This window comes from Oenanthe melanoleuca, chromosome 6 (assembly GCF_029582105.1).
Source record: "Oenanthe melanoleuca isolate GR-GAL-2019-014 chromosome 6, OMel1.0, whole genome shotgun sequence".
NCBI classification, from domain to species: domain Eukaryota; kingdom Metazoa; phylum Chordata; class Aves; order Passeriformes; family Muscicapidae; genus Oenanthe; species Oenanthe melanoleuca.
In genome coordinates, this window is record NC_079340.1 from 32551041 (window position 1) to 32571217 (window position 20177).

General features: G+C 43.6%; 2 protein-coding genes across 3 annotated transcripts in view; one reads left to right on the plus strand and one right to left on the minus strand.

Annotated features, from left to right (window-relative positions):
- The window catches only part of INSYN2A (inhibitory synaptic factor 2A), a 33778-nt gene extending 19425 nt beyond the window's left edge, over positions 1 to 14353 (minus strand). The window contains exons 1-2 of the mRNA XM_056494593.1: positions 14131 to 14353; positions 1448 to 2507 (exon numbers count right to left, since the gene is read on the minus strand). Of these exons, the coding sequence (XP_056350568.1) occupies positions 1448 to 2502 (1055 nt within the window). The 5' untranslated portion in view covers positions 2503 to 2507; positions 14131 to 14353. The remainder of the gene's footprint in view (positions 1 to 1447; positions 2508 to 14130) is intronic.
- DOCK1 (dedicator of cytokinesis 1) overlaps positions 1 to 20177 on the plus strand; it is a 242045-nt gene that overhangs the window by 98096 nt on the left and 123772 nt on the right. The window lies entirely within an intron of this gene.

Genomic DNA, 20177 nt, shown 5'->3' on the forward strand with positions numbered 1-20177 from the left:
ATATGTAATTGTATGGAGGAAGCAGAGTATTTATAGCAGGTGACTCTGGGCTGATGTGGGTGTTCGTGCACTCAGGGTTCTTGACGAGCAGGTGATGAGTTATGATGATGATGAAACAGTTTTCTGTATTTTGTGATTTGAAAAGCAGCTTGGCATTTCTTGCCAAAGCTCCTGCAGTTTCTCTAAGTTAAGAAAGTCAGGGGATTCTTTCTCTGAATAATAATTTAAAAAAAACTGAATTATAGAATTGTTTAAGTTGGAAAAGATCTTTAAGGTCATTGAAACCTGTGTGGCTTTCAGATAGGCCAGGAAACGTCCCAGTCTGTATATCATCAACTTGATAAATCCTTGATATTGATAATTGGTAAGGATATAAATAACAATAAGGATTTATAAGGATATAAATAATAATATAACCAGCCGTAAAATAAACTAAAAACTCAAGGGCTGTGTTGACAGCAGGGTCCAACTAAGATGACTTTTTATGCCAAACATTTTGATTTTAAGGATTCACATGATTTCTACTTTCCTAAAGAAATTTAAATTAAAGATGTACCTTTCTGACTCAAACAAAAGCAGGTGCTTCTTTAAGTAGCACGAGCTGCTGGTTTCTTAATTTTAAAGTCCTGATTTCCTAATTTTAAAGTCTCTTCTGGCAAATTGTGATTTAATTACAGAAGTATTTCAAAACACATAAACAGCACACATACATTTTGAGGTATGTTCACTGAATAAAGATGAGGGAACCAAGGCAAGTCAGTCTGTAAAAGTTTGTTAAGGTGATAAAAGATGGGTTCAACTGTCCAGGTAAACACTAAAGGTTGTACTGAGTTACAGTTTCAGTATTTTTAATGCCTTATGGGTTGATTTAAATAATGAAAGCTGGGGATAAACACAGCTTTGTTTCTTTCTGCTTGGTTTGTTGTGTTTAGAGGTGTGTGAAAGCTCTAAAGAAGACTTTGATATTTAGAGTTTTCATTTCATTTCCTTCTGAAAGAAATACCACAAAAAACTCAGGTGAAAGGAAACCAGACGAGATTCATATGCCATTAAGGGAATTATATTAGGAGTTGTAATAATATCCCTTAATCTTAAAAAGGTAAGTCTCTTACAGAATTAAGGTTTTGCTGCTGCTTTTCATGCCATGTGAGGAATTATGGCTAATGCAAGTTGCTGATGTGAAAACATCCTCGCTAATCCTGCTTGGAGAGCAGCTCATTCTTTGCTCCTTAGAAAAGGCACAAGAAGATGTATTATGGGCCCTTCGTTAAAAAATTACTTAATTACACCCTGGGACTGGCAGATAGCAATCTGAATGCTGCTGGCAGCTTTCTCCTAAAGCAGCAGAACTCCGTGTGAGGAGCGCCACGGGCGCGCTGGCATCGGCAACTCAAGGTGGACAACACATTTCAGTCAGCTCATGCTCATTAAAAAAGCTTCTACTCACCCTTCCCTGTGAGCTTCGCCCTTCTCTAGCTCCTGTATAACACCCAACAAGACTTTGATGGTCTCCTGACTAGAGCTGATCAGGTTCTCCATCATCTGAAGCTGCGCTTTCAAGTCCACAACTTCGGTGTGAGGCACGATTTGTTGGCACTCCTGGCTGACGGCCACGGCCGCGCGGCAGGGCTGGCCTTCCCCCAGGGGCGCCACGTTGACCTGCAGGCTCTGCTCGCCGCCCTGGGGGGGCTGCACCCCGTTCAGCTGCACCGTCCTCTTGTCGTCCTCGTCGGGGCTCAGCCCCCAGCGGCCCAGGCCGGGCTCTGCCCGCGAGGCCGGCAGGTAAACGGCCGCCACCTCGGTCTTGAAGAGCCTCCCGTGCAGCGGCTGCGCGGCCTCGTCGCTCGCTCTGCCCCGCGCCGGCTCCTCCTCGGCCAGGTCGGCCGCAGCAGCAGCAGCAGCAGCAGCAGGAGGTTCTGTGGGAGAAGTGTGCAAATCGCTGCTTTCCCAGGCCTCGGCGCCGCCGTGCTGCGCGGCGCGCTCGGAGATGTGGGAGATGAACTCGGCCGTCTGCAGGCTGCCGGCCTTCCTGGCCTGGCCCTCCCTGTCCTTCACCTCCAGCAGGAAGCCGTTGTTCTCGCTCGGTAACGTGTCCACGGTTGAGGCGCTTTTCAGAATATTCCCTTTTTTCCGGTCCAGAGGGAAGGTCTGGTAGCACTTTTTGAGATCGGGGGAGGTCTGGACTCCTGTGCTCTTGGTGACGTTGGGGATGGACCTGCGGGCCGGCACCGTCATGTACTTGCGATAGGCCGTCTTGTAGGAGATGGCCTTGGCCTCCCTCTTGTCGGGGTCCTGCGAGGAGGAGCTGCAGAGCTGCTTGTCCCTCTGCTCGTTCTGCGCCTCGCAGATGTCCTTGAACCTCACCTGCAGGGCTTTGTTCCGCTTCTTGATCTGCCGGTTGGGATCCAGCGCGTATTTCATCTCCAGCGCCAGGGAAGCCGCGGGCTCCACGTCGCTGTCCGAGGCGGTGAGTAAGCATTTGCTGGGCTCCTTACTCACCATGGTGCCTGCAGCCAAAAACAGAGCACAGAGCCTCAAGTTACAGCAGAAATGGGACTTTCTCCCCCTGAGGTTTTTGCAATATTTGAGCCACGTTCCTGTAATCCCGCTGAAATGGCTGCGACTCGCCACCAGTGTGCTGAGTTCTGTCGAGTCGCAGCCCTTAGTGATTTTCTGGAGATCTGGATCTTAATCATCCTTTTTATCTTGATCTGTTACGAATATCTGTTCCTCAGAGAGGAGGATTCCTGCTGCCACAAGTTTTTCCACAACTGTTTTCCCATGATATGACTATGGCTGTCATGCCAGGGCTTCCAGGAAGCAATTTCCTCCAGGAATACGTGCTCCCATGAAGCCAATCCTCTGAATTTACCTGGCAGTAAAAACTACAAGGAGAGTAAAACCAAGTTTGGTTTTCACTTTGTCACTTGGACAAGTGTCTTTGTCCAAGTAAAGAAAAGTTGAGAGCTCTGCTCACCCTTAATTTTCCTTTAACAGAAGTGTTTAGTATCAGGAAGTGTCAAACTGGCATTATTTTTAGAGTGTGCTTGCTTACCAAACACATTTCTGCTGTGTAATGTATTCAGCGTTCTTTGCAAGGAATTAATTGGTCATTAGAGGTGTCATTATTTGGATTTTTATAAAAAATTTCCTTATGGCTACAACTAAATACAGATTAATTGTTATTAGCAACTGGTTGCTAGCGCTGGATGCATAAAATGTATGAATTAGTGAAGTTTTGGAGGAAGTCAGCAGTGCATCAATTAAGGTTTTGCTTCAAATGCAAAACAACTCATCCTTTCCTAGAAGCAGTAATGTGCTTTTATGATACAGCTGTTTATCCCAAAAGATCCTAGAAGCACTAAAATCCCTCCAAACCTGAGATGATTCACAGAAATTTCTTCATCTGCCATTGAAATATAAACTCCTCCTCAAGGAGGAGAAGATGCCAACTGCTTAATACAGCATTTACCCAAAAAACCTCCAAAATCCAGATCATAGGGGATCTGGAGTAGCTGCATAATTAAGATTTCATTTTTACACCTCATTTGAAGTTGTAATTTTTACTTTCCCGTTGTGCAAATTTCTCCCTGAGACTTGCTGAATTACCAAATTCCCACTTAATCCAAACATTCTGCATATATCTCCTGCTGAAACCCTCATGGGGACTCGGGAGTATAATGTAAAACAAGTAAAGGGACTTTCAGGTGTACTTGAAATATGTTTTTAATTAAAATTCCTTTGTCTATTTAATAAAATATGTGAAACTCTTGAAGAGTTAAGTGCCATAATAGCATCTGTTTTAGAAAGCCAACTCAGGGGCACAAGGGAGTGAATCCTTGACTAGTCTACATCTAAAGTAAGAATGCTTAATGGGGAAGTAATTTTCAGTGGAAAAGTGAATGTTTATGAGGTTTAAAAGTAAAAGTAACACTTCCCTGAAGATACACACAGATGTGCATGGCACAGAGTCCAAGGCTGGATTTCTGGGTCAAAAATCTCATGAAAACATGTCATTACTTAATGTTTTTTTCATGTTTTAATTCCCTGGCCCCGGTAATTTGTGAAGAAGGAACTGAAATATTCCAGAATCCCCCTGGTTTGCCTTTTTCTGTCTGACTTGTGATGCTCAGGGAGTGGGGAGGGAGCTGCAGTTGTTGGAGAAGGGGAGGAAGTTTTTCTGTGAGTCTGATGTAGTGCAAAGTCTGTAGAAGTAAAAAGAAGGGAAAATTCAGGACAAAACTATTCAAACAAGGGAATCTGAGATTGCCAGATCTCAGTTTTCAACTGGATATTTTATATATACAAGCCTAGGGTCTGATACCAAGGTGACCAAGTCCCTGTTTCGGGGGAAAAGAGAGAATAAAATGGAAATTCTGAGGGAGAGTCTGAAGATAAAAGTAGAGCAGGGAGGTAAGATCAGTTATCCCCTGATTTTGAGGGGAATAAATGAGCTACATTTGAATATGTCTATCTAGGGCTGGAATTTGGGAATGTTTCACTGAAAAAAGTGCTGCCTCAGATACAAACATAGTCCTTAGCTGGCAGCTGGACCACATTAAAATCTATTGTAAAAAAAAATTAAAAAATCTATCTATCTAAAATTTATCTAAAAAAATCTATTGCTGTCGAGCCCCAAAAGTCTGCACTTCAGAATTACTGGAAGCAAATTTTCCACAACAGTGTGGTGAGTGGGTTGACCAAAAAAACCCTAAATACAGGAAAACAAGAGCCATTACAGCCATTAGTTCCAAATCTGCCAGTGGGAATTTCTGAGCTCCCAAGAAATTGTGGCAAAAATGAAATGCTGCATTCACAAAGATGTGAAATATTCAGTAACTGTGTCTGAAAAAGCCACATTTTTACCCAAAAGGCTTCAAAAATTGGCTATTAGCTCTGAAAGTCACCCTTTAGAACCATCTCTTAGGATTCCTCAGAGTTGTCAAAGTGACTTTTTGGGCACTTGGTTATTTGACAGCAGGATCCATTAACATGCAATTTATTTTCAAGTATTGGCTTGATATTTCATTAGTGTCTGTGAGCTGTCTCCATTTTCAGATTATTTTACCTCCCACTTGAATCCCATCATTTTTGGGGGCTGCAGGATGGCTGGGTTTGTTTGGGACCAGGAGTATGGAGATAATCTTCCAGAGTAGATAAACGGTGAACTTCATTCTGCACTTAATTTTAAACATGTCTTTAATAGCCAATAAATTGATTCTTCACCGAATTGCTTGTCTCCCTTTCCCAACTGCACAGGCCTGATTGATTTAGCTGATCCAGAGTTTCAGAGTTTTTTATTCCCACTAGTAGCTGGGAGTAATAATTTTAGAGATATCTGTGATTAAGAATGACAACAACCAAAAGAAGTCAATTTTTTTTTTTTGAAGCCTTGCTCGGATCCTGGTGTCTCTGAGGGGAACTCTCTGTGCTCAGCTGATAAAAGAACAGTTGAGCAAAGAGTCAATTGTGAGTTAATACTTCACAGGGAAGAATTTATAAAATATTTCCAGTTTGGTTTCATTTTTGGTTTGGTCAAAGTGTTGCCTCCTGTTTTGGTTTATTTAGGCACTGCCACAGCGTGGTCTCTGCAGGATTTTTGGATACTTTAGGAAACAACTGAGCTGGAGTTTCTCAGTTTATGGCTCGTGCTGTCAGGGGGGTAATAAAGCCTTTGAATTTGAATTTTAGTTGCAGATGCCAGTTACATGCAGATAATAGAGTTCAACTTTTTATCTGTACTTACTCCAAAGAAAGAGCTGATTTGCTAAACTAAATATTTAAATAATCACAAGCTTAGTTTTTCAGTTTTTAGCCTAGATTTGTTTATAAACTTGTGGCTGATTACCCTTAAGCTGCATCCCTCTGTTTGAATATGGAAATAAACTATTAAATAATAATAATAACTAAAAAGTGCTGCACAGAGAAGCTTTGAGTTGGTATAAAATCTTCAGGGTAATTATCAAACCACCAGTTAGGTGGCACAAATCTTTGCAGGACCTTCACTGTGCATCCCAAAGTCTGCAGAGTCACTGCTCAGGGAGGAGAATTACAGGGTGGAATTTCCAGAATGATTGGTTAATGAGAGGAGAGGAGATTTGGAACTCACCTTGCAATTTCCATTTGATCTCTGTCAGTTTTATGCACAGAATGTGTTAATACACAGAGTGAGCTTAAACTTTCCATGTTCCAAATGCAGGGGAAAGGCACAGATTTCAGTCCTTGGGTTTCCAGAGCTTTGGAGATGCAGCTGGAAACATCTGTGCACACATTAAGAACACACAGGATTTTGTGGATGGATGGTTTGGCTTAAAATAATGCAGGGAATTGCAAATAATTGGCTTTTTGCATGGCAAGTGATCTGCAGCATCTTTAGGCTTCTGGATATTTCCAGGCTGGACACTGTCCTGAGAAATGCCCACTGCCTCAGGTACCATTTTATATGCCTAAATACCACCTTCAACCACTTACTTTTCAAAACCTATTTGATATCTATAAGTCATAAGTGTATCCATGGAATATTTATCCAATTGTTCTGTTAAAAATAAAGAGCAGAAAGAAACTCAGGTTTACTTCATAGAAACAAATCCAGGACAGAAACCTAATGGTAATTCTAAATATCCCACACATTTTGGCTTCATTAAAGTATTTTTACTCTTATCAAAGGAGTCTAGTTGTTAATTAGCTGACAGTGTTGTTATGTTAAAAACTTCAAAATTATTTAGTATCATCCTGAAAGTAATGTCCAGTAAAGAAGACTGTCATGATAAAAACATTGGAAAATGCAAATTATTTTGGCTGTTATTATTTATAAAAGTTGTTGGCAGAAACTTTGCCTTTGTTAGGAATTTTTAGAGGGCTTTAATACAAAAGGACTGAGGAGAAATTCTGACTTCCAGATAAATCTGAGGGTGCAGGTATTCCCAGTTTTTAGGGGATTGATAAAAAAATACTGATGAGAGGATTATTAGGAAAACTGATGGGGTAGCCCTGCCTGTCTTTATTTCATCACAGAATCATTCATGTAGAATAACAGACTTAGCAGTGCTGCTAAATGTCAAACCAGTATTTTTTTTTAACTCTGTTTTGAAACCCTGAGGCACTGAACTTGAATTTTCTCTCTCTTGAACTTCCTTATTTATTGCTTAATACCAAAGTCATCCTTACTGCTGCATTTCCAAGTGCCTTGGAAGTCTTCCTGTGGAATTATCAGGATCTTGTGCCATTGGATTTGTCTTTTCTACCCTCCCATCTACTGGCAGGCTCTGTGAGAATGATGTATAAAATAATAGCTTATGGCTGAAATACCCAATAAATGCCTTTAAATGCTCTTGTGAGCTTCAGCTTCAGAACTAAGTGGCAACAAATAAAATGTTCGATTTAATAAGCCTGGAGACTTTTAGATAAAACAGGAATCTGCTGGAGGATAAACTACTTAAAATTTTCCTTACAAACCAAGCCAGTTTCCCTGAATGCAGCTGGTAGAGGCAATTTTCTTTAATTCTGACATCTCTACTATGCTTTCAGAACACAGATTTTAGTAATACTTAGGTTTTGTTGCTTCCTATATTGTTCTGTGCATAAAATTAAAAGGAATCCATTCAATGTGATAAAATTCTGGAAAAGAAGGGTTATTTTCCCCATAACAGAATTTTGCAAGGAATAGCACCATTAACAGGAGATTTGCACTTGCACTAAAACCAGTGTAGACTTATGGGGTGAGTTAATAACTATTAACTTCCCAGTGGAGCAAATGCAATGTCACAAGATACTCCCTGTGAATCAGAGTGTTCTGATCTCAAACATTTGCTGGGATTTAGTGGACTGGAAAAAATAATGTCACTGTTAAGAGAGCGATGCTGATTTTTCTCCCTGTGCTCTGCAGCTCTGGCTCTGAGGACAGAGGAGGGAAGGTTTCTTTAGCATTGTTTTGCTAAATATTTATTATTCTGTAGCATTATTTAGCCATTTAGATCTGGGCAAGGTTTTGTCCCTGCTCCAGGGTGAGGAGGAGGAGCAGGATGCTGCTGAGGAGGGGTTGCTAGGAGAATGAATCCCTGATAGTTCTGCTCACTCTCCTGGATTGCCACAGGACTTGCACTGGAAGGTTTCTCATTTTTATGGGACTTTCTGGTAAATAATTTAAAGGGCAGGTTGTTAAAAACAAGGGTTTAAGGCAGTTCCTTATTGGCATTACTGTTGAATACGAAGTTTAATTGTTCTTAGTTGACATCAATAGGTTTTGTGGGCGTTTAAGGAAAAAAAACCAGGCAAATGATAGGGAAAAAGCAGTGCTGCTCTAGCTTTGACCAACAGGGTTGTAAAACTGTCAGAGCTCTGCACAGAGGGATCTGAATGCTGAGAGCACAGAATCATGGAATGGTTTGGGTTGGAAAAGTCCTTAAAGATTATCTGTCCACCCCTGCCATGGGCAGGGACACCTTCCACTGTCCCAGGTTGCTCCAAGCCCTGTCCAGCCTGGCCTTGGACACTGCCAGGGATTTCCAGACTGTGATTTGCAGCTGGATTTGTTTCCAACAGAGATTTTCAAGTGTTGGGTGAAGGGGATAAAGCAGATAAGCAGGTCCCAGCTTCAGGCTCTGATCCTGCATCCTTAATTTTGCTCTGCAGATCAGAGCATCTCCCACGAACGGGAGATGACAGTGACATTCCTGGGGCAGAGCCCTGCTGGGACCAGGGTTCCAGGCAGATGAGCTTGGGAGGGTGTGAAGTGTTGTTAAACAACTCAGCTGGGTAAGTGAGGTCTAAAACCCGACATCATTAGCAGGATGTTAACTGGGGGATAGCATCTGTCTAGATGTGTTTCTGCACTCCACTGCTGGCAGCAGTCACCACCAAGTAAGAGCTGTGTCATTTGTCACCTTCTTGAGGAGCACACTCCTGAAGTTTCTGGTTTCAGGCAGGTTCTGGTTCTGCTGGAATTCTGAATTATCCCTGTGCAGGTGGATCTGAGCATGCTGGTGGTGGGGGAATTGCACAGATCAGACTCCTGCTAGAGCATTGTACAAAAATTCCCATTAGTTACCCAAAAGGAGTTTTAGTAGAGCAAAAAGCTTCAGTTGCTGAGGGGAGTTATAGTCCCTAAAGCTGCAAAGTTTCCTCAAAGCTGGATCTAAGATGCTTCTGAAATACTGGGAAGGAAGAACCAAAGTCTTGTTTGAGGGGCAGTTGTCTTAAATTCCCCAAATCCCAAGTTCTCTTCAAACAGGAGGACTCTGGGAAAGGGCTGATGGAAATTGCTCATTCCAGGGAACAGTTTTGGTGCCATGTGGGAAGAGCTACATGTGGAATGAAGAGGAAGCAAATACAGTGTGGAATTGCTGAGTACATTGCTCCCAGGTTTTGTGCACTTGGGATAACGTGGAATAGATTTTAAAATAAAGCTGGTGTCCCTGCCCATGGCAGGGGGCTGGAATGAGATGATCCTTAATGCCCTTCCAACTCAGACCACTCTGTGCATCTGGATTTTAGGATGGGTTGTTTGTGACAGGGATGATTAGCAAGTTTATAAAAGTAATAACTAAAGACCCTCTCAAGGATATTTTTTTGGCTGGGGAAGGCACCAGACAAATAATTTGCATCACTTTCCTTTTGGCTTTGTGTGCTTTTATTCCAAATTGTGACTGCAGGAATCTACCACGTTCTTCTCACCAACTTGCTCAACCAAAACCCACGGATTCCTCTGGAATTCAGCAGTTTGGGCTCAGTCTCCAGAAGGGATCAGTGTTATCGCTGTCAGCAGGCAGTTCAAGCATAATTTCTGCTGAATTACTCTCTCCAGCAGTGGGATGTTTTATCTGTCTCTTTGTCAGCTCCGGAGAGATATCGCTGTGTTTTATTTGCCGATGGCCTCGATACACAGGAATGTATCTAACTGATCCACAAGTTACATTTCTGTTCTTGTGGATATCTCCTCATTCATTTCTCTTCTCTATGTGCAGGAGAGAATAATGAATATAATAACAAAATGGGCATGAACAACCAATTACTAATGGTTGGAAAGAGACTTAGGGCTTGTTGTAGATTTTGTGCCTATTCATAGATAAATGCACCAAAATTAGGGATTTTACTGAATTCCCTCTTCTCCCTTCTCCCAGGAAGTAACTAACCAGACCAAAACAACTTGATGAGTTATTAACTTTTAAAGTACAATTCTGAATTAACATCTCTGCTTAAATGGGTTTGTCTTGGGCATCAGAGAGCCCCTGTTGTAGCTTTTAAAAAGTCATTTACACCACGGTTGGGCTTTAGAAGCTTTGACCTCATCAAAAATGTTCCAAGCAATGCGATCACAACCTTGAGATGAGAACTGGGGGAAAAAAAATGGAAGAGGAGAGAAGGGCAGCTGTGAAACAAGCAGGGAAGGTGGGCAAGAGCACAAAACAAGTAACTCCTTTCTTTGTGAGCTTGTGACAATTCCTCCTCGCTCAGACCAGATGGAAAGAGCTTCCTCTGCTTTTGTTTTTAAACTGGTTTAATTTGGTAACTACGTGGGCTTTATTTATAGGCTTGCTCCAGCAATCATGGGCAGGCAAAAATAACAGCAGCAACCTGCTTCTCTTACCCATGGATGTCACAAACATGAGTTAAAGCTGGGGTTTCTGAGATATTTAATATTTTTGATATGGGCTGAGTCTGAGACCAGATATCAGCAGCTCTGGGGAGTGGGACACGGTAGAGCTCCCTGCCAGGACAGAAATCTTTTGTAATCATTTAGAAGTTTGGTTCTACACCTGAACATAGCAATACTTGAAGGCTTTTGGTCTTTGTAATCCATCTCTGTTTAATTCACTTTGAAAATGGCTCTTATTCCTCTATACTCCTCTATATCAAACTCATTGGATTTAGCTGGAAAAACCGGACTAAAAAAATGCTCAGTGTCTTGTGCCACTAAAGGGGGAGAAAAACAGGCAAAGAGGACACCAAATGTTGCTGTTTGATCACCGAATTGTTATTTTTACAGCAGTTCTCTTTGCCTGAGGGACTTGTGCTGGGATGTCTTAATGGGAAGCAGTTTTCAGCACCGATCACCCTGACACAGAGCAAAAGTATGAGCAGGGTGAACTGTTCTCAGGAGTGGTAAGGGATCACTTTTCTGCCTGAATGTAGTAAAACTGGAGTAAAGACCTTCAAATGGGGATGTGCCACTACAATAAGAGAAAGCTCTGAGCACATTCTGTGTGGTCAATAACAATTTCAAATCGAGTGTCAGTACCCAGGGAGTCGTACCTATGTGTGTTCAGAGGTTATTCAGGATTTTCTCACCAAGCACCAGTTTTCAGAAGGCTGAATGTAGAGCTCCCACTGAATTTACCACTCTGAGATGATTTTTTTCCCTAAAATACTCTCACGATTTCATTTTCATAAAGCCTATTTAATTTGCAAGCTGATTGGTAAAAATACAAGGGAGTACTGGGCTATAAAACAGATTTGTTGCTTACATGTTTTTTAATATGTTAGACAAATTTTCAGCAGTTCTTTAAACCGTGCCTGTCATAAAGCAGAATATAAGAGCTTTTTATTAATAGCTAGTTCAGATAATCACGTGAATTTTTTATAGTCTCAGATATTCTAGATTTACTGTCATTTCCTCAAGTGGGCATGAATTATGGGACTGTACATCCCTAGTTCTCCCTGTCCTGTGCTTGGATAAGGAATGGCCTTGAGACATCAACTCAGGAGCTCTGTGGAGGTGTCCTTACATTTTAGCAGGGATTTTTGGCAAGCTCACAGGTTTCCCTGACTGGTTTCCACATCAGTCACGGCATGGCTAAGTTTGATTTTAAATCCTCCAGAAGCAAACATGAGTGTTGGTATTTCCTTGCCTTCTGTAAATCCCTGGCTGAGTTTGGATGTTTGGATTCCCAGGCAGTGTCCTGGTGGTGACCAGTGGTGTCTGGTCACTGGGAGGTGACGCACGCTCCGTGACTCGGCACTCGGGCAGCTCCTGGGCTTCTGAACCACTTCTTCTTCCCTGTGCTCCTCTCCACTCAACTCACCACTCTTTTTTTCTGAGTTAATGCTATCTAGATTAGAATATAGAATATGCTGTGTGTGCCCCTCATGCAGAACTGCTCTGTCAGTGCAGTGGTTTTCTGGGGAAAAGGCAGCGAGGATCTTACGAGCTCCTTGTTTGTGAGCTCAGTCAATACAGGGGTGCACTGAATGCCAAGTGCTGGCCCTCTTGATGAGGAACTGAGCACTTTCTCTTGTGGTGCTCCTGCCCAGCTGGGTTTTTATGTGTCAGTCCCAGGGAAAAGCACTGATTCCATCCAGGATTAGAATTATCTCCAGCATCTCGTTAAAAACACACATCGTTAATAATGATGGAGTCCTAAAGAACAAACATTTTTCATCAAGGACATGGTGACATCCTTACAAAAAACCCTAAAAAAGCTGATTTACTATCAGCATTCCCCATCATGTGAAGGAAGGATGCTGTCAGTGCAACAGCACCTTAATCTCTGGGGCAGGAATTTTATTTTAGAACTGTTGGAATTAAAACAATTCAGTCTGAGTCTCTGGATTCACAATCTACATTATGGATTTCTGCTGGAGTCAGGCCCTATGCCACCACTGTACAGCAGAATATCACCCTCCAGGTGATAAATTAGTAATACCTGAGCCCTGAGATATTTTCATCTAAATATGAATTTTTAATGCCAGGAGAAAAACCCAGCTTTTAACTTAGAACTATTATTTGTACTCAGAGGGAGCAGATCATTGTAGTCCAAACAGCCAGGCATGAGCAGGCTGGTGGAACACCAAGAGTGAGGAGATCTGTTCCTCTCCCTGATTTCCTATTTTTACTATTGTTCTATTGGCTTGGAATTTGACATGAAATTAATCCCAGTCCATGGCTAGGACACAGTTGCATATCATGTGATTATTTTTATTTATTAATTTATTTATTTTAGCTAGTAGTTTTTCCATCTAGAAGCCAGATTTTAACCTTGATAGATGCAGCATTGCTGGCAGCCCGGTAAATCCGAGCATTTAGAGGGAATAAATTCCCAGTTTAAATCAGACCTGACCTGTTACTGGTTTGCCTTTCCTCAGCACCTGCCGGCATTCAGCTGGGGAAAAAAGAAATGATTCTCCGAGGCTGGAAAAACACATCTTCCCGGTTTTAGAGGCTAATGAGTTAAATTCTCCTCCGTGCAGGATTTTAAGCTGCTTAGACACACAAGGTCAAAGCAAAGCGCTCCATTCCCTATTCCGACTGGCGGCTGAGAGGGGGGCACAGCTCCCTTGGGACAGAGCCCTCGGGAGACGGTGACATAAGCAGGGAATATATTCCGTGCTTCCAGCAGTGCAAGATGTCCCTGTTTCCCCATGGAACTGCAGTCCTGCATCCCCTCGCTGCCGTGACTGTCCGTAAACACGGCGTTCAGGCAGGCGCTGAGGTCACGGCACGGCGTTTTTACAGCGAGGGAGGCGAGATGCGGTTGCGGAGCGGGAAGCTCGGGACGCCTTGCGGGATGCAGGGCTGTGACTTTGGGATGGGTCCCTGCTCCCTTTTGTCCCGGTTTCCTACGGCGTTTGCACGGCATCCCCGATTTCGGTGATGGGGGACTCGGGAGTGTTAAATCGGGAGAACCCTGCACGGTTCACTGAATGGCAGCGGCTTCAGTCCCCGAGGAGGATTTTTGGGTTGGTTGGGCTTTTAATGAAGTGCTGTACTGCAAGTTCAGGGATGAACACATCCCGTGTTCCTCCATCGCCGCTGTACGGACACTTCATTAGGACGGCTGAAGTTAATAAGCAGCGGTAGTTCCTCGCCATCAAGCCATGTGAAAAAACAAAGCACTTCGTGCATCCTCCAAAAATCCTCCAGCTCCCCCTCTCCCCTCCCAGGCACGGCTGGAAGGGGAGCAGGCAAAGAAACGCTGCTATTTTTCTATACGAAAGTCGCGTATCGAGATATTCTCTCGTTATCTGTCACGAAAGTTATTGGATGCAGGAGCTGTTCCCAGGCAGGCAGATACGCTATTGCATAACGCTGGCGCTCAGCGCCAGCCTTTCTCCTCATCCCTACGAAGTTTTCCGGCGGCAGCAGCAGCGGCCGGGGCTATCTGGGGGTGTCGGGGCGAGCGCTCAGCTCCTTACCTTGTGCTTCCTCACGCAGAAGCGGCGGTCTGGGCGAGCATCTCCCTCCAGCCGCCGGGGCGAGCCGGGCGTCAGCGCCGGAGCGCCGGGGCGCATCTGCCGCCGAGCCGCCGAGCCGCCGCCGCGCTGCCCCGCTGCCCTCATGGGCTGCGGCGGGGGCTCCTGCCGGGGGTCCCCTCGGCCCGCTCCCCGCCGAGGGGAACTTGTTGAGCGGGACCGGCGGGCGTCCCCCAGCCGGGCGGGAGCGGGGAGGAGGAGCCGGGGGCCGGGCTGGCGGCGGGGGCGGCCGGGGGAGCTGGCGATGGAGCGATGCCGGGCGCGCCGAGCGGGGGAGAAGCGCGGGGCTGCCGCTCGCAGGTTCGCTGGGAGCCTTTCCTTATTCCTCTCTGCGGGGGCTCATTAATAACAGAGCCCTGCACACCATCCCCAGGTTTCCAGTCGCGCTACGGGAGCGGTGGAGCAGCCGCAGAGTGGGTGATGCTGATCCATTGGGAATTTCAGCCGAGCGCTGGGTTAAAGCTACACGGCTGCCTTTTATTGCGAGGGAAAGTGTTTGAGGTGCTACAGGAGTGGCTGCTCCCATTTGCTTTTAAACCTTGTAGAAAATGGACGCAAGTTCAGAGCGAAGCAGTTTGGCAGAGGGGATTGATAAACGTGATAACCTGCGTAAAACTTGAATCCAATCTTTCCTCCTTTTCTCTCATTTTACAGAGGGTTTAGCAGTGATGCTTTCATTAAAAAAAAAAAAAAAAAAAGGTCTGGAGTTAATTAGGTCGTGTGTATCTAACCTGAGTGATGGACAGAACATGCCATGAGAGGAATGAGAATTGGTCCGAGTTGGGAAGCATTGGGTTTGTGTTTCATTCTGAGATTCCCAGGAGTTTTGCTGTTCAATAAATACTTTCCAGCAGGAAACTCTGCTAGCCCAGGTGCCAGCAGGTGTGGGCCACGGTGTTCCTGCCACAGCACTGCCTTCACCACCGATGTCCATGAGGGTTATTGATTTGGGGGTTACTGAAGCGACCCCTGGTTTGAAATGGCAGATGAGAGCGGCTGGAGCAGCCCAAAATGTTCCAGCACGACCCCCATGGCACAGCAGGCAGGGACAGGCGAGCTGGGCGGTGGGTGAGTGCAGCATCCACAGACAGGATGCAGCAGCAGCACTGGCTCGATCCTGGCTGGTTTGGGAGTTAATTAGCTGGAGCAGGAATTGCAGCAGGAGCTGGCGGTGCTGCCGCAGCGGCCGGAGCGCGGGGCTGTGCTGGACAGGAGATCACACCGAGCTCAGCCGGGGAGAGGCACAGCCAGCCTGCCTCTGCCTGTGCAGCATGGATCACAGCAGCGTTCAGCAAAGCAGGCAGTCAGCAGAGGGCAGCTCTCCCTGGCTGCTACCTGGCCAGGTACTCCTGTCACCTTATCTCCTGTTCCTTATCTCTGCTCTGAGCCCTAAACGGGGGTGCCCTCCTCATCCTGCTGCTCTGCCCTGGGGTACGACTGTGACACAGCCAGGGCCACAGCTTTGATCACATTTAGCATCTCTCTTCGTATTTTATCTGAGATTATTTTTTTTTTCCAAAGAACTTAAATATCGACCTGCTTATTGATGCAACAGCAACCACCACACTGTTGTTTTTTGGTTTTTTTTTCTTTCTGTTTTTCTTTCCAGTAGAAAGTGCTGGACTTTTCTAGTGCTGACTTGCTGTATTCCAGGTCCTCTGTGGGTTTCTCTCTACGAAAATAAATGTGGTTTTGGCTGCAGCCTGGATACAGACGTGGGTAAAATTACATGGTAGGGTGACCACGTCTGAAATAACGCAGGCTACTTCCTCAGAGCAAGCAGCTCAGTGGTAGGAGATGCTGTTGCTTTTTCACAAGCTGAAAATGTGAGTTTATCCAGCCCATGATTACTGGAAGGAAATACTATAACTCGATATCCTGAGTGACTTGAAAGGAGCATCTCTCTGACAGAAGCAGCAGTTAAACATCATTCTTGTCTTCTCCATAATGATATTTAGAAGCTGTTGTCTCAGGGCTGATTAGTCTTGCACAGCATTATGCATATGCCCCACTTACAAACTGTACAGCATCTTCTGGAGGTTTTTAGGGAATTAAAAAGTACTTTCTGATGTGGGCCAGATTCATGTGTAACTGCTGACACCGTTGGTGTATACAGGGATCTTTTAAATCAGGCTTTGTGAAAAATAAAGTGATTCGTGATTATCATGCTTGATGTTACTGTAACAGCACACAGAAGTAAATACACTGGGAAGCTGGAAATGCTTCATCATCCCATTTGTCAATTTTTTAGCCTTTGAAAATGCTGAGCACAACTGTTGCATAATGAAATGTGGTGTTGAAGAGATGCTTGAGAGGGGAGAGAGGGTTGGGCTTCAACCTGGGAGGGTGCAAAGAGAAAGGAGACAATGAATTGAGTTGTTTTAGGTTATAAATTTATTTCTCTCTCATGGAGTGTCCTTCCTTCCCAGGTTGGCTCTTTCTCCCTGTGTCTGTCAGGGAGGAGTGAGCACTGTGCTTGGGGCTGCAGTGCCTCCTTTGTGGGATGTGTGCAGGTGGAAGTCCTGCCTTGGACTTCTGGGGCAGTGTGAAAACCAGGGATTGGAGAGCAGTGGGGTGGAGTTTTAGTATCACTAAAGTACAGTAAGGGTCCCTTCTCCCTCACTGCTGATTGCATCCTGAATTCAGGAGGCACCTCTGTGTGTATTTGGAAATACTCATCACACATAATACAGCCAGGTGTTACAGACTTTGGGTTTTACTTGATGTTTTTCTTACATTCAGTTCCTGAGGACATATCTGGATGGGAGGGTCAGCCTGGCACACCCTCCCCACACTTGGGTTTTGGCTCAAGGACAGCCCCAGTGAATGCTGTGCCTGGGGGGATTTTTGTGCTGAGCAGCTGCTTTGTAGGATTATGCTCCTCTAGAAGATGCAGGTCTGACAGTGGAACACTAAAATGTAATTTTCTGGAACAGTCTGTGAAGCTGTTGTGAAGGAAAGCTCAGATGCAGCTCAGGGAAGAGCAGGTGGAAGCCAGAGCTCGAGTTACCTGCCAGGTGTTTTGCTGACCACCAGTGTGGGGAAGGAAGATGATAAACCAGCACAATGGGATTTTCAGATCTACATTAAGTAAATTATATTAGGAGGCATAATTTAAGTCCCAAGCATGCCTGAGTGGGTTCCCAGGAATATTAATTCTTTAGGACCAGGCTAATTTATGACAGAACTTCCCACCTGTTGGAAATGAAAGAAAGGTGATCACTTGCTTTGAAGCAGAGCTGTGGACAAAGTTTTGCCTTTTCTCTCTGTAGACACTTGGGACCAATGCTGTCATTCTGGCTTTGCTGAAACCAAATAGTCTCACATTGTTGAACCCTCATTCCCATTAATTGAGTGGTTAGTTCCATGCCTTTGGATGATAACTGCCTGAATGTCTGGGCTAAATTGGTTATTTATTTATTTATTTCCTCCAAGCTGCCATTGGAAGAGAAATAGAGGGATGTTAAATATGCTCCTCTGCTCCAGCAAACAGGAGGTTTGAGGTGAAGGCAAACTTGGCTGGAATTTCAAACAGGTTTTCATGCAGTCAGATCCTTGGAGGTGCTCCTTGCTTTGGGGGAGGATATTTTCTGCTTGGCTGTGATGTAGAAAAACAAGATCTGTTGGAGTCATGTTTGGGAGAAATTTGGGGGATTTGCTGGACTGTCTTGCTCTACAATAAGTCTTTTCCATGAGCTTGGAAAATTCATTTGAGCCTATGCTGATGTCTGTTCTTTATGTGTAAAGTGCTAATTCCACATCTCTTTACTTAAAGGAACATTTTGAAGATAAAGTGGATTTAAGAATATGTGTCTAATACCCATAATACCTGTGTGCAGCTGAAATATTAAACAGCTGATTGAGAGAACTGCTCTTTGTGGGTTTTCTGCTCAGAGAAGGAAAATGCTGAGTAACCTCATTAGCTCTGATGGTTATTTCTGTGCTTCGTTGGGATGAGAATGAGCAGGATTTAGTTCTCTCTCTCAACTTCTCCTTGTACAGATCATTGGAAGAAAAATATAACAGCAGGTCTCACCAGCTAAAGCTGAGATTTTGGGTTCCAGTTGAATGCTGTCTCATCAGGAGCCCAAATTGCTGGAGATGTTTATCAAGAAAATCTGAATTTTTTTGGGATAGGAGTGGGAGTTTTGTCATATTTTCACTGTGTTTATAGTTCAGAAAAGTTCCTTTTCAGCACACAGATGTTTTTGGGAAGGGAACTAAACTGGTAATTGGTTGTTCTTCCAAGGATGGGCATTCTGAGCTGCTCTCTCATGGTGTGGAATCACTTCCCTGATAAAGATGTTCTCAGTAGATGCCAAATTCTGGTTCCATTTTCATGCAGCCTGTACAGTTGGGAAATAAATGAGGGTTTGGGAGAACGTGATGTATGAGCCCCTAAATGGCTGCATTTTGTTCATATTTGAAAGGCAGTTCAGGCTGTCGTCATTACTGATGACTTGTGCTTTTAGAGCCCTTTTTTTCTGCATTTCAGAAATCCTTTGTGCCCATCTGAATAATAAATCACCCTGTTTGATTTGCTCACTGAGAGCAAATGGGAAATTACATCCTTGTTAAGATGTCTTGAGGAATTGGAAGTGTGGGGGAATGCTTTTAAAGGAATATTCTGCCAACTTCGTTAATATTTTGCTTTGTCTCGTTTATTTTATGACCTTCCCAGATTCCAGGGTTTTCTCTCTGACTGCTTTATGGCAAAGGGAAAAAATCCTGCCCTGCTTAAAAATAAAAAATAACAAATCTGGTCGTACTTTTGATTGCCTTTGGACAAAGGGTTTCAGATTTAAGCACCTAATGAAATGTGGGATGAGCATGAATTCCATCTCCAGCCTTAAATTATGGGCAGAAAAAAGGCAAATCCAGCAAATAATGGGGATACTTGCATCTGATTCCTATTTGCTCTTTGGTGGAATAATATATTATTTATACAACATTGATTACATTAGATGGAGGATTTAATGCAACTTTTCTGTCAAACTGGAGAACATTCATTGCTATAAAGTAATGTAAACTCCCAAAGCCTCAGGAAGGTTTTCTCATTTGAAATATTGAACTGGTTAAAATTTGAACATAGCATAAAAATACAGACTTTTATGTGCTTTTGCATGTTGCCTTCAAGTTAGAAGCCCAGAGAGAAGCCTGGTCCCAATGCATAATGCTTAATAGAAAAAAAAACCAAGCTGAAATTAAATGTGTTAAACAAGTGAAAAATGAAAATCCTACAAAATTATGTTAGAGAGAAATAATGAACAGTGCAAATAGAATTAAACTCACCATTTCTATCAGTGCTCTGAGCCTAAACCAAAATTAAGTATTTTGGCCATAATGTTCAGAAATGAACTCTTTAGTGGAGTTTCTAAAATCCCCAAGCAGGTGCCAAAAATAAAATTGCTCTTAATAACTTTGATACATGACAGAGAAATATGATGGCAATGAATAAAAAAGGGATATAAAGAGGCAGTTTGCAGCATCATGGGCACCTAAAATTTAGCCATATGCTCACAATTAAGAGTTTCTTCTCCCTTGCTTATTTTTTTTTTAAATAAAATGACATAGAAATTTGCTTTGTGCAAATAAGAATATGCTAAATTCCTGATTGACTGTGCCAAAACCTAATTCTTTTATGTATTAAAATGTCTGTGACTGAGTTTTACCTTAAGAAAGGAACAGAAGTTTTACTTTGAAAAGTCTGGAAATCCTAAAAGCCCAAGATATTTCAAAAAGTTGTGTTCTGAAAAATATGGGGAGCCTGATAATGACATTAAATGAGTTTGCATTTGACAGCAGAGGCCACGTGAAGTCCTTCTTAATCCCTGGTCTGTGGCTCTTCAAAACACAGTGCAGGAAAAATGGCTCTGTCCTTTATGGACACTGAATTAAAAACCATTCAAAGCAGCACCACATTTTGATTTTCTTCAATTTTTAAACAAGTTCAGGACTTTAAATATTAATACTAAGCAGTGGTTGAGGAG